Genomic DNA, 14,651 nt, shown 5'->3' with positions numbered 1-14,651 from the left:
GTTTTTTGTGGTTTTTGCAGGTGTGCAACAACACAAGTGACCGTAAACATGCAGACACCATTCTGGAGCGCTATGTGACGGAGACAGTCATGAGCATTGTAACCACTTTCTTTAGCTCACCCTTCTCTGACCAGAGCACCAGCCTGCAGGTAAATAACTGCAAACAGTTTAACAGCTGCAAAACACGATGCCCAGCACAGCAACTTTTTGAAGACTTTCAAGTTTAATGAATATTTATGACCGAATACCCTTAAATATTTTAAGGGTGAGCACTGATGCTTTCACAAAATATTTCCACAATGAGATGAATAATGAACAGTTGTTAGAAAACTGGATATGAAGACCAGGAAAAGACCATTATTATGCCATGTCACGATATTATGATATCCAACATTCCAGACGATATCCAGTCTTATATCACAATATTAATATATTGCCAAGCTCTAGCTATATTTTTATAATAATGAGTGATAATGGCCAACCCAGTGTTTATTGCTTATAAAGAAATTGAAATGTAATGTATAAATACCTTTTTGATGCCAAGAATAAGATCAGGATCACTTGATGATCATTTATTTGAAGTAGGCTTCATCTTTAGTAGTTGTCAGTTTGCCTTAGTGTGTGTTGCCCAAACACAGACATCATGTAAAGCCATTGCTACTCACTCTCCTCCCCTTGTCATGATGCCACATTTGTCTAACATATCGAATACACAGTTTTGATAAAAGCTCTCTTTCTCTGCACTCATACCACTACAATTAAGCTGTTAGTTGATCTAAAACAGAGGAATTTAGAGGAAGGGGGTAGATGGCGTGTAGTCATGGGTTCCTTTTTTCCTAACGCAACTAAATACAGACCTATTTTGCTTCTAATCTCTAGCTTCTTATTGTATGTTTCATGCATTTTATGGCAAACAAGACTAATATGATTCTCAACAGATTAGATTCCCCATTTAATTCTAACCAAATGGTGCAACATTATATAGAACTTACTAATTGCGGCATGGAGTTTACGTTGGAACCAAACCATCCATTGCAATGCTGTTTAATGCTAAGAGATTCTAAAAATAGGAGCATCCATGGAATTTCTGAGAATTTATCTTCTGATTAGCATCATAGCTTGGGAGGAATGTCTCTACTCTTTCCCCATCAGTTCCTAGTTAGCAGTCATATGTTAGTCTAGGTCTTCAAAGCTAATTATCTATCTATAGATAGATAGATAGATAGCTAGATAGATATAGAGAGAGAGAGATAAATTGAAGGTTTGCATAATACAATTCTGTGCATCTCCAGTGATAGCAGTTGTCTCCAATGTATTTTAAAATATGGGGGTGACAAACTTTTGCTGCCCATGCTGCATTTCTTTACCGTTTGTATCCTCTGTTGTAGGCTTCTCTTTTGGGGAAGTTAATTAAGGTATTTGAGGCAACTTAATTCCAGTGGGGAAAACACATACTTTGGTGGTGTATATTTTTGTTAGCTGTAAGATAATATTACATATGGCCATATTTAGGTTTCCATGAACATTGTCTGACTCAAATACAAGAGAACTGGTTCACACTGGGCATGGTGGGTCAGGACAAATGGTTGGTAGGAGACTGATGGGTTTATTGGGAGAAGTCACCCTGTTGGTCTCACTGCATGTGCTATCACACCTTTTCTGCTGCAGCGCTGGCACTACTATATGTATGTATGTATATATGTATGTATGTGTGTTCATACAGTCAGTATTGTGTTTTCATTAGGTGACAAAGAGCAGAGAAAAATACTTCCAACTGTATAGACAGATAATAATGGAAGTTTTTCTCCTTCTGCTCCGTTATGTTACTCTCAGACCAGGCAGCCCGTCTTTGTGCAGCTGTTGCAGGCAGTGTTCAGGGTCTACCACTGTAACTGGTTGGTCCCAGTCCAGAAGGGCTCAGTTGAGAGCTGTATCAAAGTGCTCTCTGATGTCGGTAAGATCAAGATCCCTGCTTAACACTCCCTTCACAATCTAATCACTCTCACTTCAAGTTGTAAAGCAGTTACTCAGTCAATCATAATCATATAGGTTTAACAAATTGTGTAAGTATTTTAAGCAATGGTCTAATTGCATTAACTAATTAGAAGGGAGATTCATGAGTAAATGTTATTGGAGCTGATTCATCCTCACACTGCTTTTGTGTGTCTGTGCGCCTGTATGGCTCTTTGTGTGTGAACCTGCCAGCCAAAGGCAGAGCAATCGCCATTCCTGTGGACCTGGACAACCAGGTGAACAACCTTTTTGTGAAATCAAACAACATTGTCCAGAAGACAGCCATGAGCTGGAGACTGTCTGCTCGCAATGCTAGCCGCAGAGACTCTGTGCAGACGGCATCACGGGATTATAGGAACATCATTGAGAGACTTCAGGTATATATTTTTTTTGCGCGTGTTCATTTGTGTGTGTTCATTTGTGCAAACATTGAGTGAGCCTCTGTGTTGGGGCTGTAGGACATTGTGTCAGCGCTTGAGGACCGGCTGCGACCATTGGTCCAGGCTGAGTTGTCGGTTCTGGTGGACGTGCTGCATCGGCCTGAGCTGCTCTTCCCTGAGAACACAGACTCACGCAGGAAGTGTGAGAGTGGAGGCTTCATATGCAAGTGAGCACATGCACATACTGTATCAAATTCTACTCATGCCATCTCATCTGTTATCTTTAACATGTTTCAGTCTGCTTGTTAGAAATAAGATTTGTGAGCAAATGTGCTTGTGCAGGCTGATCAAACATACCAAGCAGCTACTGGAGGAAAATGAGGAGAGACTGTGCATCAAAGTCCTGCAAACGCTACGAGAGATGATGACAAAAGACCGTGGCTATGGAGAGAAGGTAGGAGAAGCTGCCAAACTCAGTCACAGTCCGTTTCCATAACAGGATGAAATACTTTTTTGTAATACGTGCCTGTTGGTGTAAATGTGCATGTGTACACAATATATTCATGTATGCTCTAAACACAAGTGCACACATATCCTTACTGTGAGGTGAAAACTTTGTTTAACCTTGTTTAACTTTTCAGGACAACAAAAAAAAACAGTCTTGGTTATTGCATGCCATTGCATTTTTGGCATTATCCAATAATGGAAAGGTTTCATGAGCCAAAGAGGTTGGATAATTTTTCTCAACCCACAGAGGACCACATAATCTTTCAATTGAAGTCAAACCTTGAAAATGGGAATCAGAATCAGCATCTGGCTTTATTGGCCAAGGATGCAACACACACGGATGTTGTCCTCATATAAAAGCAGTCACTCCGTTTATGTACACTAACACCTTCCCACATATATACTTCTTCCAACCTACACCGAAATAGTCACCCATTCATATACATGCTCAGTCTCGCCACATAAGTACAAGATGGAGCTGGAGTTATGAGGTTGTCACACAACAACAGTGTTTCTATCTATCTATCTATCTATCGATCTATCGATCTATGATTTATAATATACATTAGCATTTTTAATACCATATTCCCATAGTAGTATTCAGCAGTGTATTTACACTAGAGCATAATAGCTTAAAAACTCCCATCTCTCTCTTTTTCACTCTCTCTATCTCTCTCTCTCTCTCTTTCCCTCTGTCTGTCTCTCTCTCACACAAATACACACACACACACACACACACACACACACACACACACACTGAATGGCTGCCAGGACTGTCCTTATTTCAAAAGGACTTGGCTTGTCCCTGCTGGCACCATTCTAGTTACATTCACCCCTGAGGTCAAGCAAGGCAGGACTGCTCACTGTTGCCAGGCCTTCCTAGAAATTCTGTCACCTCCAGCTGCCTCGGTATTGGATTGCACCAACTCTGCTAATATCCATTCCTGAAAACTATTTTCTCTGAACTGTTTATCTTTATACTTATATCTATAATCTTTACTCACTGAACCAACATGTCATTCTGTATCGTTGACCTCACTTCTTCCTTCCTGCTCTGTTATCTAACCCCTCAACCCTCTGCTCTCTTTCAGCTCAGGGCCTTTGATGATGAGATGGATATGCCTAAGGTTGTCCCTCTTTTTCTTCTATTCATGGCCTTGTTTCTCTGAGCTGTCTGTTATGTGTTGTGTGTGGTGCGTGTGTAACCCTAGTAGGTTTGTAACTGTACTGTAGCAGCTGTAGCTGTATGTTGTGGTGAGCTGGGGCTCTAGGCACAGCTGGTAACTATATACCGGTAGCTTGTTGTTCTCTTACACACCTGCTGCACTGTTGTAGCAGCCAAAACATAATTACTATTGTAAAGTCATAACTGCCAATAATGTAATAATATTTCCATTCTTTATGTAGTAAAAAATGATAATTTAATAACTGGCCAGTAATACATTTTCTGAACCAGTAACATATAACTTTTTGCAAATAGTATAATAAGGTGTTACATTGTTGACTGGTTATGAAATTATTAGCTGGGTTTTTAAAAAAAAAAAAAAATCTAAAAAAATAACTGCAGTGTCATACCTCCATGACACTTAGCCTTACTGTTTCCGCTTTCAAATAGCTGCTCAAACCCAGACCACTCACACTCACACACACAGTAGTCGATTTTAGGGAGGATAAGCAGGCTGCCACCCCCCCTTGGTAGCAAAATAATCAAAATGCATCCCCTTTGTTAACCTGCCATCCCCCCTCTCTATCCCCTAGTAGCAGAGAGAGTGCAGCGGCAGAGAGACTGTTTAGTTGAATATGTGAGTCTAGTCTGCTTGCTTCATTGAGGCTTATTCTAACTGGGGTTTGTGCAAGTTAGAGTCCATGGCCCTGACCATGACTCTTAAATATAAGAACTCTAACTGTGCTGTGTATTGATAAATCCATGGCGCTGTCCGCGGTGCTGAAGTTGCACACAGATTTGGAATTGTGCCTGCTCTGATTGGGCCATCACATCACACATACACATACCAAATCTTTCTCTAGGAATTACGACTTATAATAAATTATATTTATTTGTTTGTGGTACTTGATGGTTTGACTGATCTCCAACTCTGCCCTCTACTCCTTAACCATTCCAGTACCAAAACAGGTGTGAGCACACGTTTGCAAACACGGACAATCACTCTTATGTTGTATAATATGAAATCTATACTCTTTGAGGACGCTTTATTCTCAGTTATAACAACCACGATTTCTTTTCATGAGAAATGTCATCTTTAATTGAATGTATTTAAGTAACTTTTTCAAGCAAACTGTTTCCCACACACTATTATAGCTATCCAGTTCTCTCTCTCTTCAACTCTCTGTCACTCAGTGTCTCTATACCAGACCTGACTACTGAGAGGTTACGATACCAAATAAGAATCCTTGCCCTATTTACATCTCAGTCGTAACTGTCATGACAGTCATACCTGTACTTTAATTGGTTAAGGAGGAGAAGGCAGAGCTGGAGATAAGTCGAATCACCAAGCACCACCAACAAATAAATAGTCAGAATTGTATTGTGTGTGTATGCTATGCCCAATAAATAAAGCTTAAATAAAGCTATATAGTATATTATTACATTATCTTCTCCCGTTATTACATTTTTAATATTTTAACCCAGCAAATAATGTAATAACCAGTCAATAATGGGATATCTTATTATGTTATGCACAAAAAGATATGATGTTATCAGTACAGAAATTTTATGACATTATTGGCCAGTTATTACAGTACTGAATTTTATTACATTAAGAATGGAAGAATTATTACTTTTTTGGCAGTTATCACATTAACAGTTGCTATTACATTATTGGCTGCTACAACTGTCTGTTATACCTGGTTTGTTGATCAAATGAAAGGAGGCAGAGAAGGAAACAGACACCAAAAATGGTTGAAAGCTTTTTCTGACTGCTTTGTTACTCCAAGGTCAAAGGTGAGTCACTTGCTTGTCAAGCTGCCAGTGGTGCATTTTTTACTTAGTTCAGTGTCACCACACTGGCTAATTACATTGAAACACTAATTCCAATTAAATATTATAGGCACATATTAGCCAAATTACTTTCTTCCCTTTGGTGTTTGTTTTTTTCTCTGTCTCTGTTTTTTATACTCAGCCTTTTCTAGGGTGTTTCCCCTGTATTTCCTTCAAACACCAATAGGGGTCAGTATGACGGTTCGTGTGTGTGTGTGTGTGTGTGTCTGTCTGTCTGCGAGTGTGCGTGTGTCTGTGTGTGTGTTAATGAATGTGCGGGGCTGTGGCAGGCAGTAAGGCTGTGTCCTAGTTTTCCTTGCCTGCGAGCTGCACGATTCCTGGGACCCTGCCAACTCTGGGCTGAGGTTACATAAGAACCAGGATTTTTTTCCTGGAACTCAGCCTCTCCGCTGGTGTGTGACCTTCAGCAGTAATTGCCAATAAAAGTGTGGAGGAGCTGTTTACCCACATTGCCTTTGTGTGTGTGTGTGTGTGTGTGTGTGTGTGTGTGTGTGTGTGTGTGTGTTTGTGTGTGTGTGTGTGTATGTGTTCGTGTGTGTGTGCATGCACGTGTGTATACAGGGCAAGTCGTGGTGGTGGTGGGGTGGGAGGGGGGTATCGGGCCAGCTTGCATGAGACAGAAAGTGAGAGCAAGAGATGGGAGGGTTCCCTAAAAACACCTGCTAAGTGTTGTATCTCTGCGTGCTGCCTCGTAACAACCAGCTCTGATGTAAGAGCTCCATCGAGGGGGAAACAGTCTAGCCCATTCCTCTCCCACCATACCAATGTCTATTTTCTTGTCACCTCTTTCTTTTGGTTGGCCCTGATAAATCATTGCAACATATTTCCCCAACTTTTTTAAAATTTCTGCTCGCACCCTTTCTCATACGCACACACCCACTCTGTTCATTAAGTTGAGTTGGCAGTGAGTGTTTGTGTGATATGGAGGGTGTCCACACATTGCCTGGGTCTTGGCTGCTCTCTTGCACCTTAAATAAAGTGGGATAGCATTCCTTGTATATAATTGAAGTAGAGCTATATGAGTATGTGGGTTTGTCCAGTAAGGAATTTAGGTCATTTGGTTGACCTGACATTTGATCATAAAGTGTGTTTGCAGTAACCTGCCCAGCAAGTATTGGCTTGGCATTTTGTGGCGCAGGGATTGCAAGAGGTGTATTTTTGAGCCAGCAGTTATGTGCATTTTAAATGTCAGTGAGGGGATTTGTTAGCAAATCTCTTTGATCTTTGGCTGTAATACTTATGTAAGAGCCAGAGGAGTTCACGCTACACAACTGTTGGGCTTTTACGCTCTTTCAGTCTCCCCCTCTTCACCTGGCCTCATCTGTGTGGGGTCTGGTCAGTGCGGTTATGCAAGACCTAACAGACCATGTTGAAAGCAACTCATGCCTCATCAATAAAGAAATAAAATTTTGTTTTCTTGTCAGCCGCTAAATTGCAAGACAGCATCTGGCTCCGTCTTTGGTTTTACTCGACAAGTTTTCTCTAACAGAAACAGCCGTCCTCAGCCCATTCTGGGCAAGATGGAATTCATTTGACAGTTCTGGTAGAAATTGGTCGGCTGCAGTGAAAATGACAGCACGCTCTTTTAATTTGGTGTCCTTCACTGTTTTAGGGGCTTGCACACAACAGGCAACCCAGTGGTAAACCCCAGTATCCATGCCACAGTGTCGCCACTGGTTTAAACATGACTCAGTTAACTCTTGCAAAAACACAGACGCACGTACGTTAGCACACATGCCGAAAAACACCTAAAGGCAGAATGCTTCCTCTCTGTATGTGTGTTGGTTTTTGTGAGTGAGTGAACTGAGAGGTGTGAGCCTGATCAGGGGCTTGCCACGGGGAGATTCCAGCTTGGTGGAACGCACTGTGGTTGGGGCGGATGTGGCAACTGTGAGGGGTTACTCTGCGGTGGCTGTGGTCAGACTGGGGGCGATTAGCTGCACATATCTGCTCTGATCAGCATCCTTTGTAATGCCTGCTGTCTGGGTTTGATGTGGTGATGGTGAGGGAGTGTAGCGGGGCGTCCTCCACAAGTCTGAGTGCAGCGCCAAGCCCAGAGGCCTTCTGACCTACTGTTGAACTGTCCTCTACTGCCTTATGGCATGTCATCCATCATCTGTACAGTGTCTTTACATTTTTAATGCAAGCACATACCAGTGTCTCCATACAGTACAGTACATGTTGTACATGGATGGCATATATGGTGAAAGGAGAAGTAACACTGCGTGTTTGTGGCTAGTGTGTAATTTTTCTGTTTGTATGGTTTTTATTTTCTCTCTTTCCCTCTTTCTATCTCCCCACCCCACCCTTTCTCTCACTCTGTGTTTTTGGTGACAGATGGGCACTGTAAGCAGCTCTGTGTCACTGGTTTAGTGGCCTGGTTCCTTTTGAGAATTATTATGTAACCCAACCCTCATCGCCCCTCTCCTCTCCTCACCCCTTGCCCTCCCCCCTTGTGTGTCTTTTTACATAACAATTTATGTGGAGCATTGCCTTTTGCCAGGCCCTTGTCTGTCAGTGCACACATGCTGTAGATGCAGGTGTTGAATTTTAACTACTGATGATTTATAGAAATACTGTGAAACTGTGTCTAGCCTGCATATGAATTGTTTTGTGGAGCCATCAGGGAAATTAGAAGACAACCATGGGAAACAGCAGAACAGATATGTTTCTAATTTCTTTACTTGTAACTACTGTGCATTGCTGGGAATAAATTTTTTCTAACAAAAGCTTGTAAAATATGGTTAAAGGGAGTGTCTTTCATTTTATGTTTCCCTTGCTCCAACTTTAACTTTTTATAATACTCAACACCGCACACACCTCCCCTCTCCTTTCCAAACCCTCAATAACCACAACGTGACCCTGGCCTCTAATGTAGAATTAAACGCATGGTGATTCAAGAACAGTAGACCTTTGCATGGCCTCTTTCAACCTAATAAATGGTACATGATCTGGTTATTAACCCTGTGATTGTTGACACAGGCTTTTTGTGTTGCATGAACACTAACCCTGTGTTTGTGTCTGTTGTGCTGCTGTGCTTACTCACCCCACTGCACCCAGGAGCTGGATCAGAACCAGCCCGAGAAGATATTGGAAGACCAGAAGAGGGTAGGTACTTATGCTGACAGCATGCTAACACAACTAAAATCTCCCACACTTTGGGCATTTTGGGGGAGATTTCAGGTTTTGGTTGTAATTTCTAATGAAAAAACTCCATTGTTACTTTTTTCCTGCCGTATGTTTTTTTGATCACTTCCCCCAAAATGCTACTGTTTTAACCCTTACCACCTCATCACTATGCTCCTGAAACCAATGAAGCACTTCACACTAACTGCTGTCTAAGTGCGGAAAAAATGATTGTTTCAGTTCCTTTGATGCTGAAGATTTGTTTCTGCTTTACTTTCTTTCACTGATGGTGTATATGACAGTAAGGTGACATTAGAGAACCTCACTTATAACCAGTGATAGGAGTAACGGCGTTACAAAGAAACAGCATTACTAATGGCGTTACTTTTATCAGTAACAAGTAATCAAAGAGATTACTGTTTCCCCCGTTACAACGCCGTTACCGTTACTGACAATAAAATGTGCCGTTACTGGCCGTTACTTACTGCTAATAATTATTATTATTTTACTATCCTATTCGAAAAATGTGCGTCTTGTGGAGGAAAAGCGGTGTGTCAATTTTGAAACCGGTCGGACTTTGCAGTTTTTCGTAACTTATCAACATGCATGGAGAATGAGCACAAATTACAAGAAGCGTATGTGTTCCCCAACGGCAGAGTGGATAGTATCTCCCCTGCCGTACAGAAGACCGGGGGTTCAATTCCCCACCCCGACAAGCTGGCATCAATACTTTAAACTATAATTAATTACTTTTTCAAAGTAACGTGCCCAACACTGACAATGATAGATGAAATTTGACAGCAATGTCCACACTCCAACAGCAACACAAAAATATGTGCATTAATAAGAGGATTTAAGAAAAGAAAAAAAGTAATCATAAAAATTACTTTCCCCAGTAATTGAATTACTCTTCTACAGCAGTAATTGAGTAGTAATCAAAATTACTTTTTTACAGAAGTAATTAGTAATTGTAACTTATTAGTTTTGTGAGTAATTGGTCCCAACACTGCTTATAACACATAATAATTCCCCATGATCAAAGATCGAAGAGACTATGGATTGGGCTTTGTCCACTTGTCTGTCCATTCATGACGCACAATCTTTCAGCCTGATGATGGATTTTGACAACATTTGATTGTAAACTTGATTACAAACTGCTGTGCCATCAGCCAGGCAATAAGCATCATGCATCAAATTTGATGAACCCTTTGGGAATGGTGTGTTTTTGCATCGATCTCATGTATCCACAAAGTGAACCTTATTTGCCCACCACAGCGCCACCAACAGACCAGTAGTCCCCAAGCTTATTCAAGGAGCAGTATCTCGTATACCTCATCAGTTTAAAAAAAATCTAAAAGATGAAACATTTGATAAAATGCCACTGTATTGCTTCTATGTGGTCCACTTCCCACTGTCTGTCAAGCGATGGAGATAGTTCTGTTTGGATTATTATTCAAGGTCAGGGTAGGGGGTGCTGGCATTTCAGTTTTATGTTTTCAGCAAGCTCACAATATTTGACACCTACAGACCCGGTGTTGTAACAAGGTTTAGATGATTTTCACTGAGAAAATCGTGAGCAGATTTGACTCATGACTCTATGAAAGTTTGAAAAGAGAGGCCTTTATTTACTAGTATACCATCACCTACGCAACTCAGTGGTGCGTACAACCACGGTACAGTGCAAAGGCAGTAATCTCCAACTAGACCAAAGTCAAAGATGTCATTTTCTGAACATGATTGATGATATTGTGCTATTGATTTTGTTTTGCTACACAAGGTGCATGCAGTTGATTTACTTCCTGCCAGTCCTGACCTCAGAGTATACACATGACACCAGAACTTATATAATGCATCTCTCATCCGTCAAGGACCACCCACAGTTGACAATGATCTGCACATAATCACACACGCACACACACACACACACACATACGCACACACTTACACAAGACCCTTCCCTCCCCCTTCACTTTTCCCCATGGGAGGTCTGTCAGGTAGCTATTGGCTGTGGTTGCCATAACAACAGCAAAGTCGTGCTGCTGACTACACGACAGTGGATGAGTCACAGCGTGGGAGGGTCGGACCTAGGTTGGTCTGCGTGAAAACCAGGACTCCTCATTGTCACAACACAGGGTCACTGATGCCTGATGATAATCATAACAAGTTTAGGTTTGTGGGTGGTAACTGGTGTAAACTTGGATTTTGCCTGCAGGTTCGTTATGCACAAATTTCAGTTGAGTGAATCTGTGAAAGTAAGTAGTTACATAATTACACAGGCATGGATCCGATGCCCCCAAACAGTGAGTTACACTATGTAGCCCTGTTGGTTTGTAGGCGATTGTTTCTCAGCTCAGGTATGTTCCAGTGGCTCCAGTGGCACGTAAAATGCAGGCTGTATTAATGGAGCATGTGGCACACCGTGCTTGTGTCCTACTCCCTCAACTCTCCTTGTCTCTGACATCATATTGTTAAGACCCTCCATCTCCTTTCCATTTGTAGGGTGAGGCACTCAGACAGATTCTGGTAAGCCGTTACTATGGCAACTTCCACCGGAGTAGTGGGCGGAGAGACAGCCTGACTGCATTTAGCAATGGCCCCCTCAGTCCTGTTGGACCCAGCAAAAGCCAATCAGGTAAGAAGTCATGGCTGTTGTCAAATAGAGATTTACTCATCTCACTGACACTGAGCATAGAGGTAAATAATTATTTTTGCACCAGGAAGTAAATGGTGTGGTAGAATGCACAAGGCCAATCAAATCACATTGCTGATGACAGCAGTGCTGATTGAGCAAATCGTACTGTGAACTGTGGACTGACGCCGCTTGCCAAAAAGAAACATGACTTTGCTGTCAGTGATAAATACAACTTTGTGAAGGATCAAAGTCCAGCTCAAACTGGTCCTTTGGTTTAGGGAAAATGTTTTCCTCCCCCCGAGGTCCCTCTGTAACAAGGTTCTTCCAACATGTTATGTAAGGAGGGAGCTCTATCTGTCTGGCCCTGAGCTGGCTATCAGGCCCAGAGCTGAGTTGTGAACAGCCCTTTGAGCACACAATGCACAACGCTGTTATCAGCACTTGATAACACATTCATTATGTTAAAACTTGTAGTGAAAATATTGAAGAAATACATCTCTGCTCACCACTTATTTTTCTGTATGAGTTGCTGGTTCTGCTAAGGAGAAGAGTTAATTCTCTATTAGCCTATAGGTAATAGTGGACATTGGTGCCAACAGTATATCTCAAAAATCTGACTAAGTGCATAAATAAATTACTAATATACTGATCTATACACCAAAATGGAAGTTAATTGTTGTTTTGCCTGACACAGTTATCAGTATTTTTGCATGCAGTGTGAAATGTGGGTGACACTTTGTTTATCTATAAGGCACCATGTTATATATTAAGCAGTTATGATAAATAGCGCAAGCATTGATAATATTCATGCCAGTATGCTGCTGGGACCCTGTAGTTCTTTCAGAGGGTAGAGAGAAAAAAATAACCTGGTTCCTGATTCACCATCTCTCCCATGTGCACCGAAATGATGGCAAACTTCCAGACCACAGGACGTTTACCCCTCTCCTGAGTGAACCACTTTTTTATGTTGCTAGGTGACAGGCTGCTACTTCCTATAAAAACAGCCTTGCACCTGTTGCAGAAACAAGAGCCAGGCGTAAATATTCTATATGGATTCTACATTCTGTTATTTATGTGTCCTAAGGTTTGGGTGCTCTAGCACTGGGTTAGTAATAGATTAAAGCTGTAGTAGTTACTAAGAAATGATTAGTAATTATAAATATCGTATAGGATTCAGTTTACCTTCAGAAATAAATCATGCAAATTAATGAAGTTGTGTTATAAAAATTCAAGGTTCAAAACATTCTCTCAGCTTTTCACCATGTGGTGTACTTTTTTAGGTAAAAATGGAGGTGAGCTCCACTGACTTCTGTTTTCATCTACAGATTGTGACGTTTAAGGTGGATAAAACAAGTGAACAATATCAAATACATGTATATTTGAAATTCATCATGTTCCTGCAATTGTTTGTGAAGTAAGGTGCTGCCACCTATTACTGAAATTAAAAAACAAAAAACAAAAAACAACAACAACAAAAAAACCTGTGTTGCTCTGTCAACATCTTCTAAACTATCACCAACAGGTACACATTACCCGTTAAATATCTAAAAACTGCTTAAAGCTACATTTACTAATGTAATTTTATGGGCTGGGATGGTGTACCAATTGGCTTTATTTTGGGACAGGGGTGCTTCCTGAAAAAATGGTAGAATCAAAAAAAAAAAAAAAAAAAATGTCCCACCAGCAATCCCCAGAATGAACTCTAATACATTTGTTTTCAAGAGTGTTGGAGTTTGTAACCCCAAAGGTATAATTTGCCAGTAGGACAAACTTGAACTATGTAGACTTACTCCTAATCTAGTTAATTAATCTAATTAATCTAGTTGATCTACCTAATTTTAAGTAAATTCATATTATTTCTCCATTGCTACAAAATAGTTACTGATATGACAATATCTTTTATTTCTTTAACAGTACAAGACCATAAAATGCAGCCACATTCTGTGTCGTGTTTATTTTTTTTGTAAAGGCAAGTTTAAATTAGATGAAAATGGATTTGATCAAATATACATATCTCTTGTTATTGTAAGGGATCTTCAAGTTATTTTATTGTTAGCCTGAAGAATTACACAAACCACATCTCGTATCCTAATCCAGACCTTTAACTCCTAACCCTTGGTTCCTGTCACCCATTTCTCTGTCCCTGTCTTGTAGGATTAGGGGGGCCTGGGGGCCTGAGTCGTGGGGAGATGAGCTTGGCAGAAGTCCAATGTCACCTGGACAAAGAGGGAGCCTCTGACCTGGTGATAGACCTCATCATGAACACCACCAGTGACAGAGTCTTCCAAGAAAGCATCCTCCTGGCTATTGCACTGTTGGAAGGCGGAAACACCACAATCCAGGTCTGTCAAACACAACTGGCCAGAAGGTGGAAAAGGAAGGAATATGTTTACATATCTTCAAAAATGTCATTTTCATGTATTCAGTCACTGCAGTGTGGCTGAATCTTACAATAGGAATATTCCTGGAAAGAGAACACATATGAATGAAGGACTGCTGTCAACAACATCTGTATCTTATGGTTTAGACACTAAATGAATATCCATGATACTGTGGGCCTGCTCTCCTTGATATGGCAACCAGTGGGAGCTCTATGTAAAGGCTCCTACTGCTCCCACTTTGCATTAGTGTACGCCTAAGCTTCCATCTGATCAGTGAACAGAATTGAGTGCACATTTTTCCATGGGTGGAAAGATTCACTCCTAGAGGTCCTATGGTATGTAGGTCAATGTGCCACCATAGCTACACCATTACATTACCACCACTGCGGTCCCCTCCCCCTCATATCCACAACTGGGCCAATTTCTAATGGGGTCTCTGGCACATGATTTCAGCCGTTTGCAGAGCAGTTACAATATGGAAACTATTTCAGTTAGTCAGTCTGGATCATATTTTGTGTATGTAGGGCAATGTATGTGAATGTTAATTCTCTGTTTATTTGCTCTAACCTGTGCTGCGCGTCCCCCTCTGTCTC

General features: G+C 41.1%; 1 protein-coding gene across 5 annotated transcripts in view; it reads left to right on the top strand.

Annotated features, from left to right (window-relative positions):
- Positions 1–14,651, top strand: part of LOC115359857 (inositol 1,4,5-trisphosphate receptor type 1) — a 75,799-nt gene that overhangs the window by 36,899 nt on the left and 24,249 nt on the right. The window contains exons 34-43 of one of the 5 annotated variants that reach the window (XM_030052510.1): positions 21–149; positions 1,389–1,415; positions 1,834–1,954; positions 2,206–2,390; positions 2,472–2,620; positions 2,736–2,847; positions 3,992–4,027; positions 8,980–9,027; positions 11,545–11,677; positions 13,832–14,019. In XM_030052510.1, coding sequence (XP_029908370.1) covers positions 21–149; positions 1,389–1,415; positions 1,834–1,954; positions 2,206–2,390; positions 2,472–2,620; positions 2,736–2,847; positions 3,992–4,027; positions 8,980–9,027; positions 11,545–11,677; positions 13,832–14,019 — 1,128 coding nt within the window. The remainder of the gene's footprint in view (positions 1–20; positions 150–1,388; positions 1,416–1,833; positions 1,955–2,205; positions 2,391–2,471; positions 2,621–2,735; positions 2,848–3,991; positions 4,028–8,979; positions 9,028–11,544; positions 11,678–13,831; positions 14,020–14,651) is intronic. The other 4 variants (XM_030052511.1, XM_030052512.1, XM_030052513.1 and 1 more) reach the window with 4 other exon arrangements.

This window comes from Myripristis murdjan, chromosome 5 (genome assembly GCF_902150065.1).
Source record: "Myripristis murdjan chromosome 5, fMyrMur1.1, whole genome shotgun sequence".
Taxonomy (NCBI): domain Eukaryota; kingdom Metazoa; phylum Chordata; class Actinopteri; order Holocentriformes; family Holocentridae; genus Myripristis; species Myripristis murdjan.
Note: the sequence above shows the minus strand (reverse complement) of the source record. Positions and strands in the feature narration are given on the sequence as shown.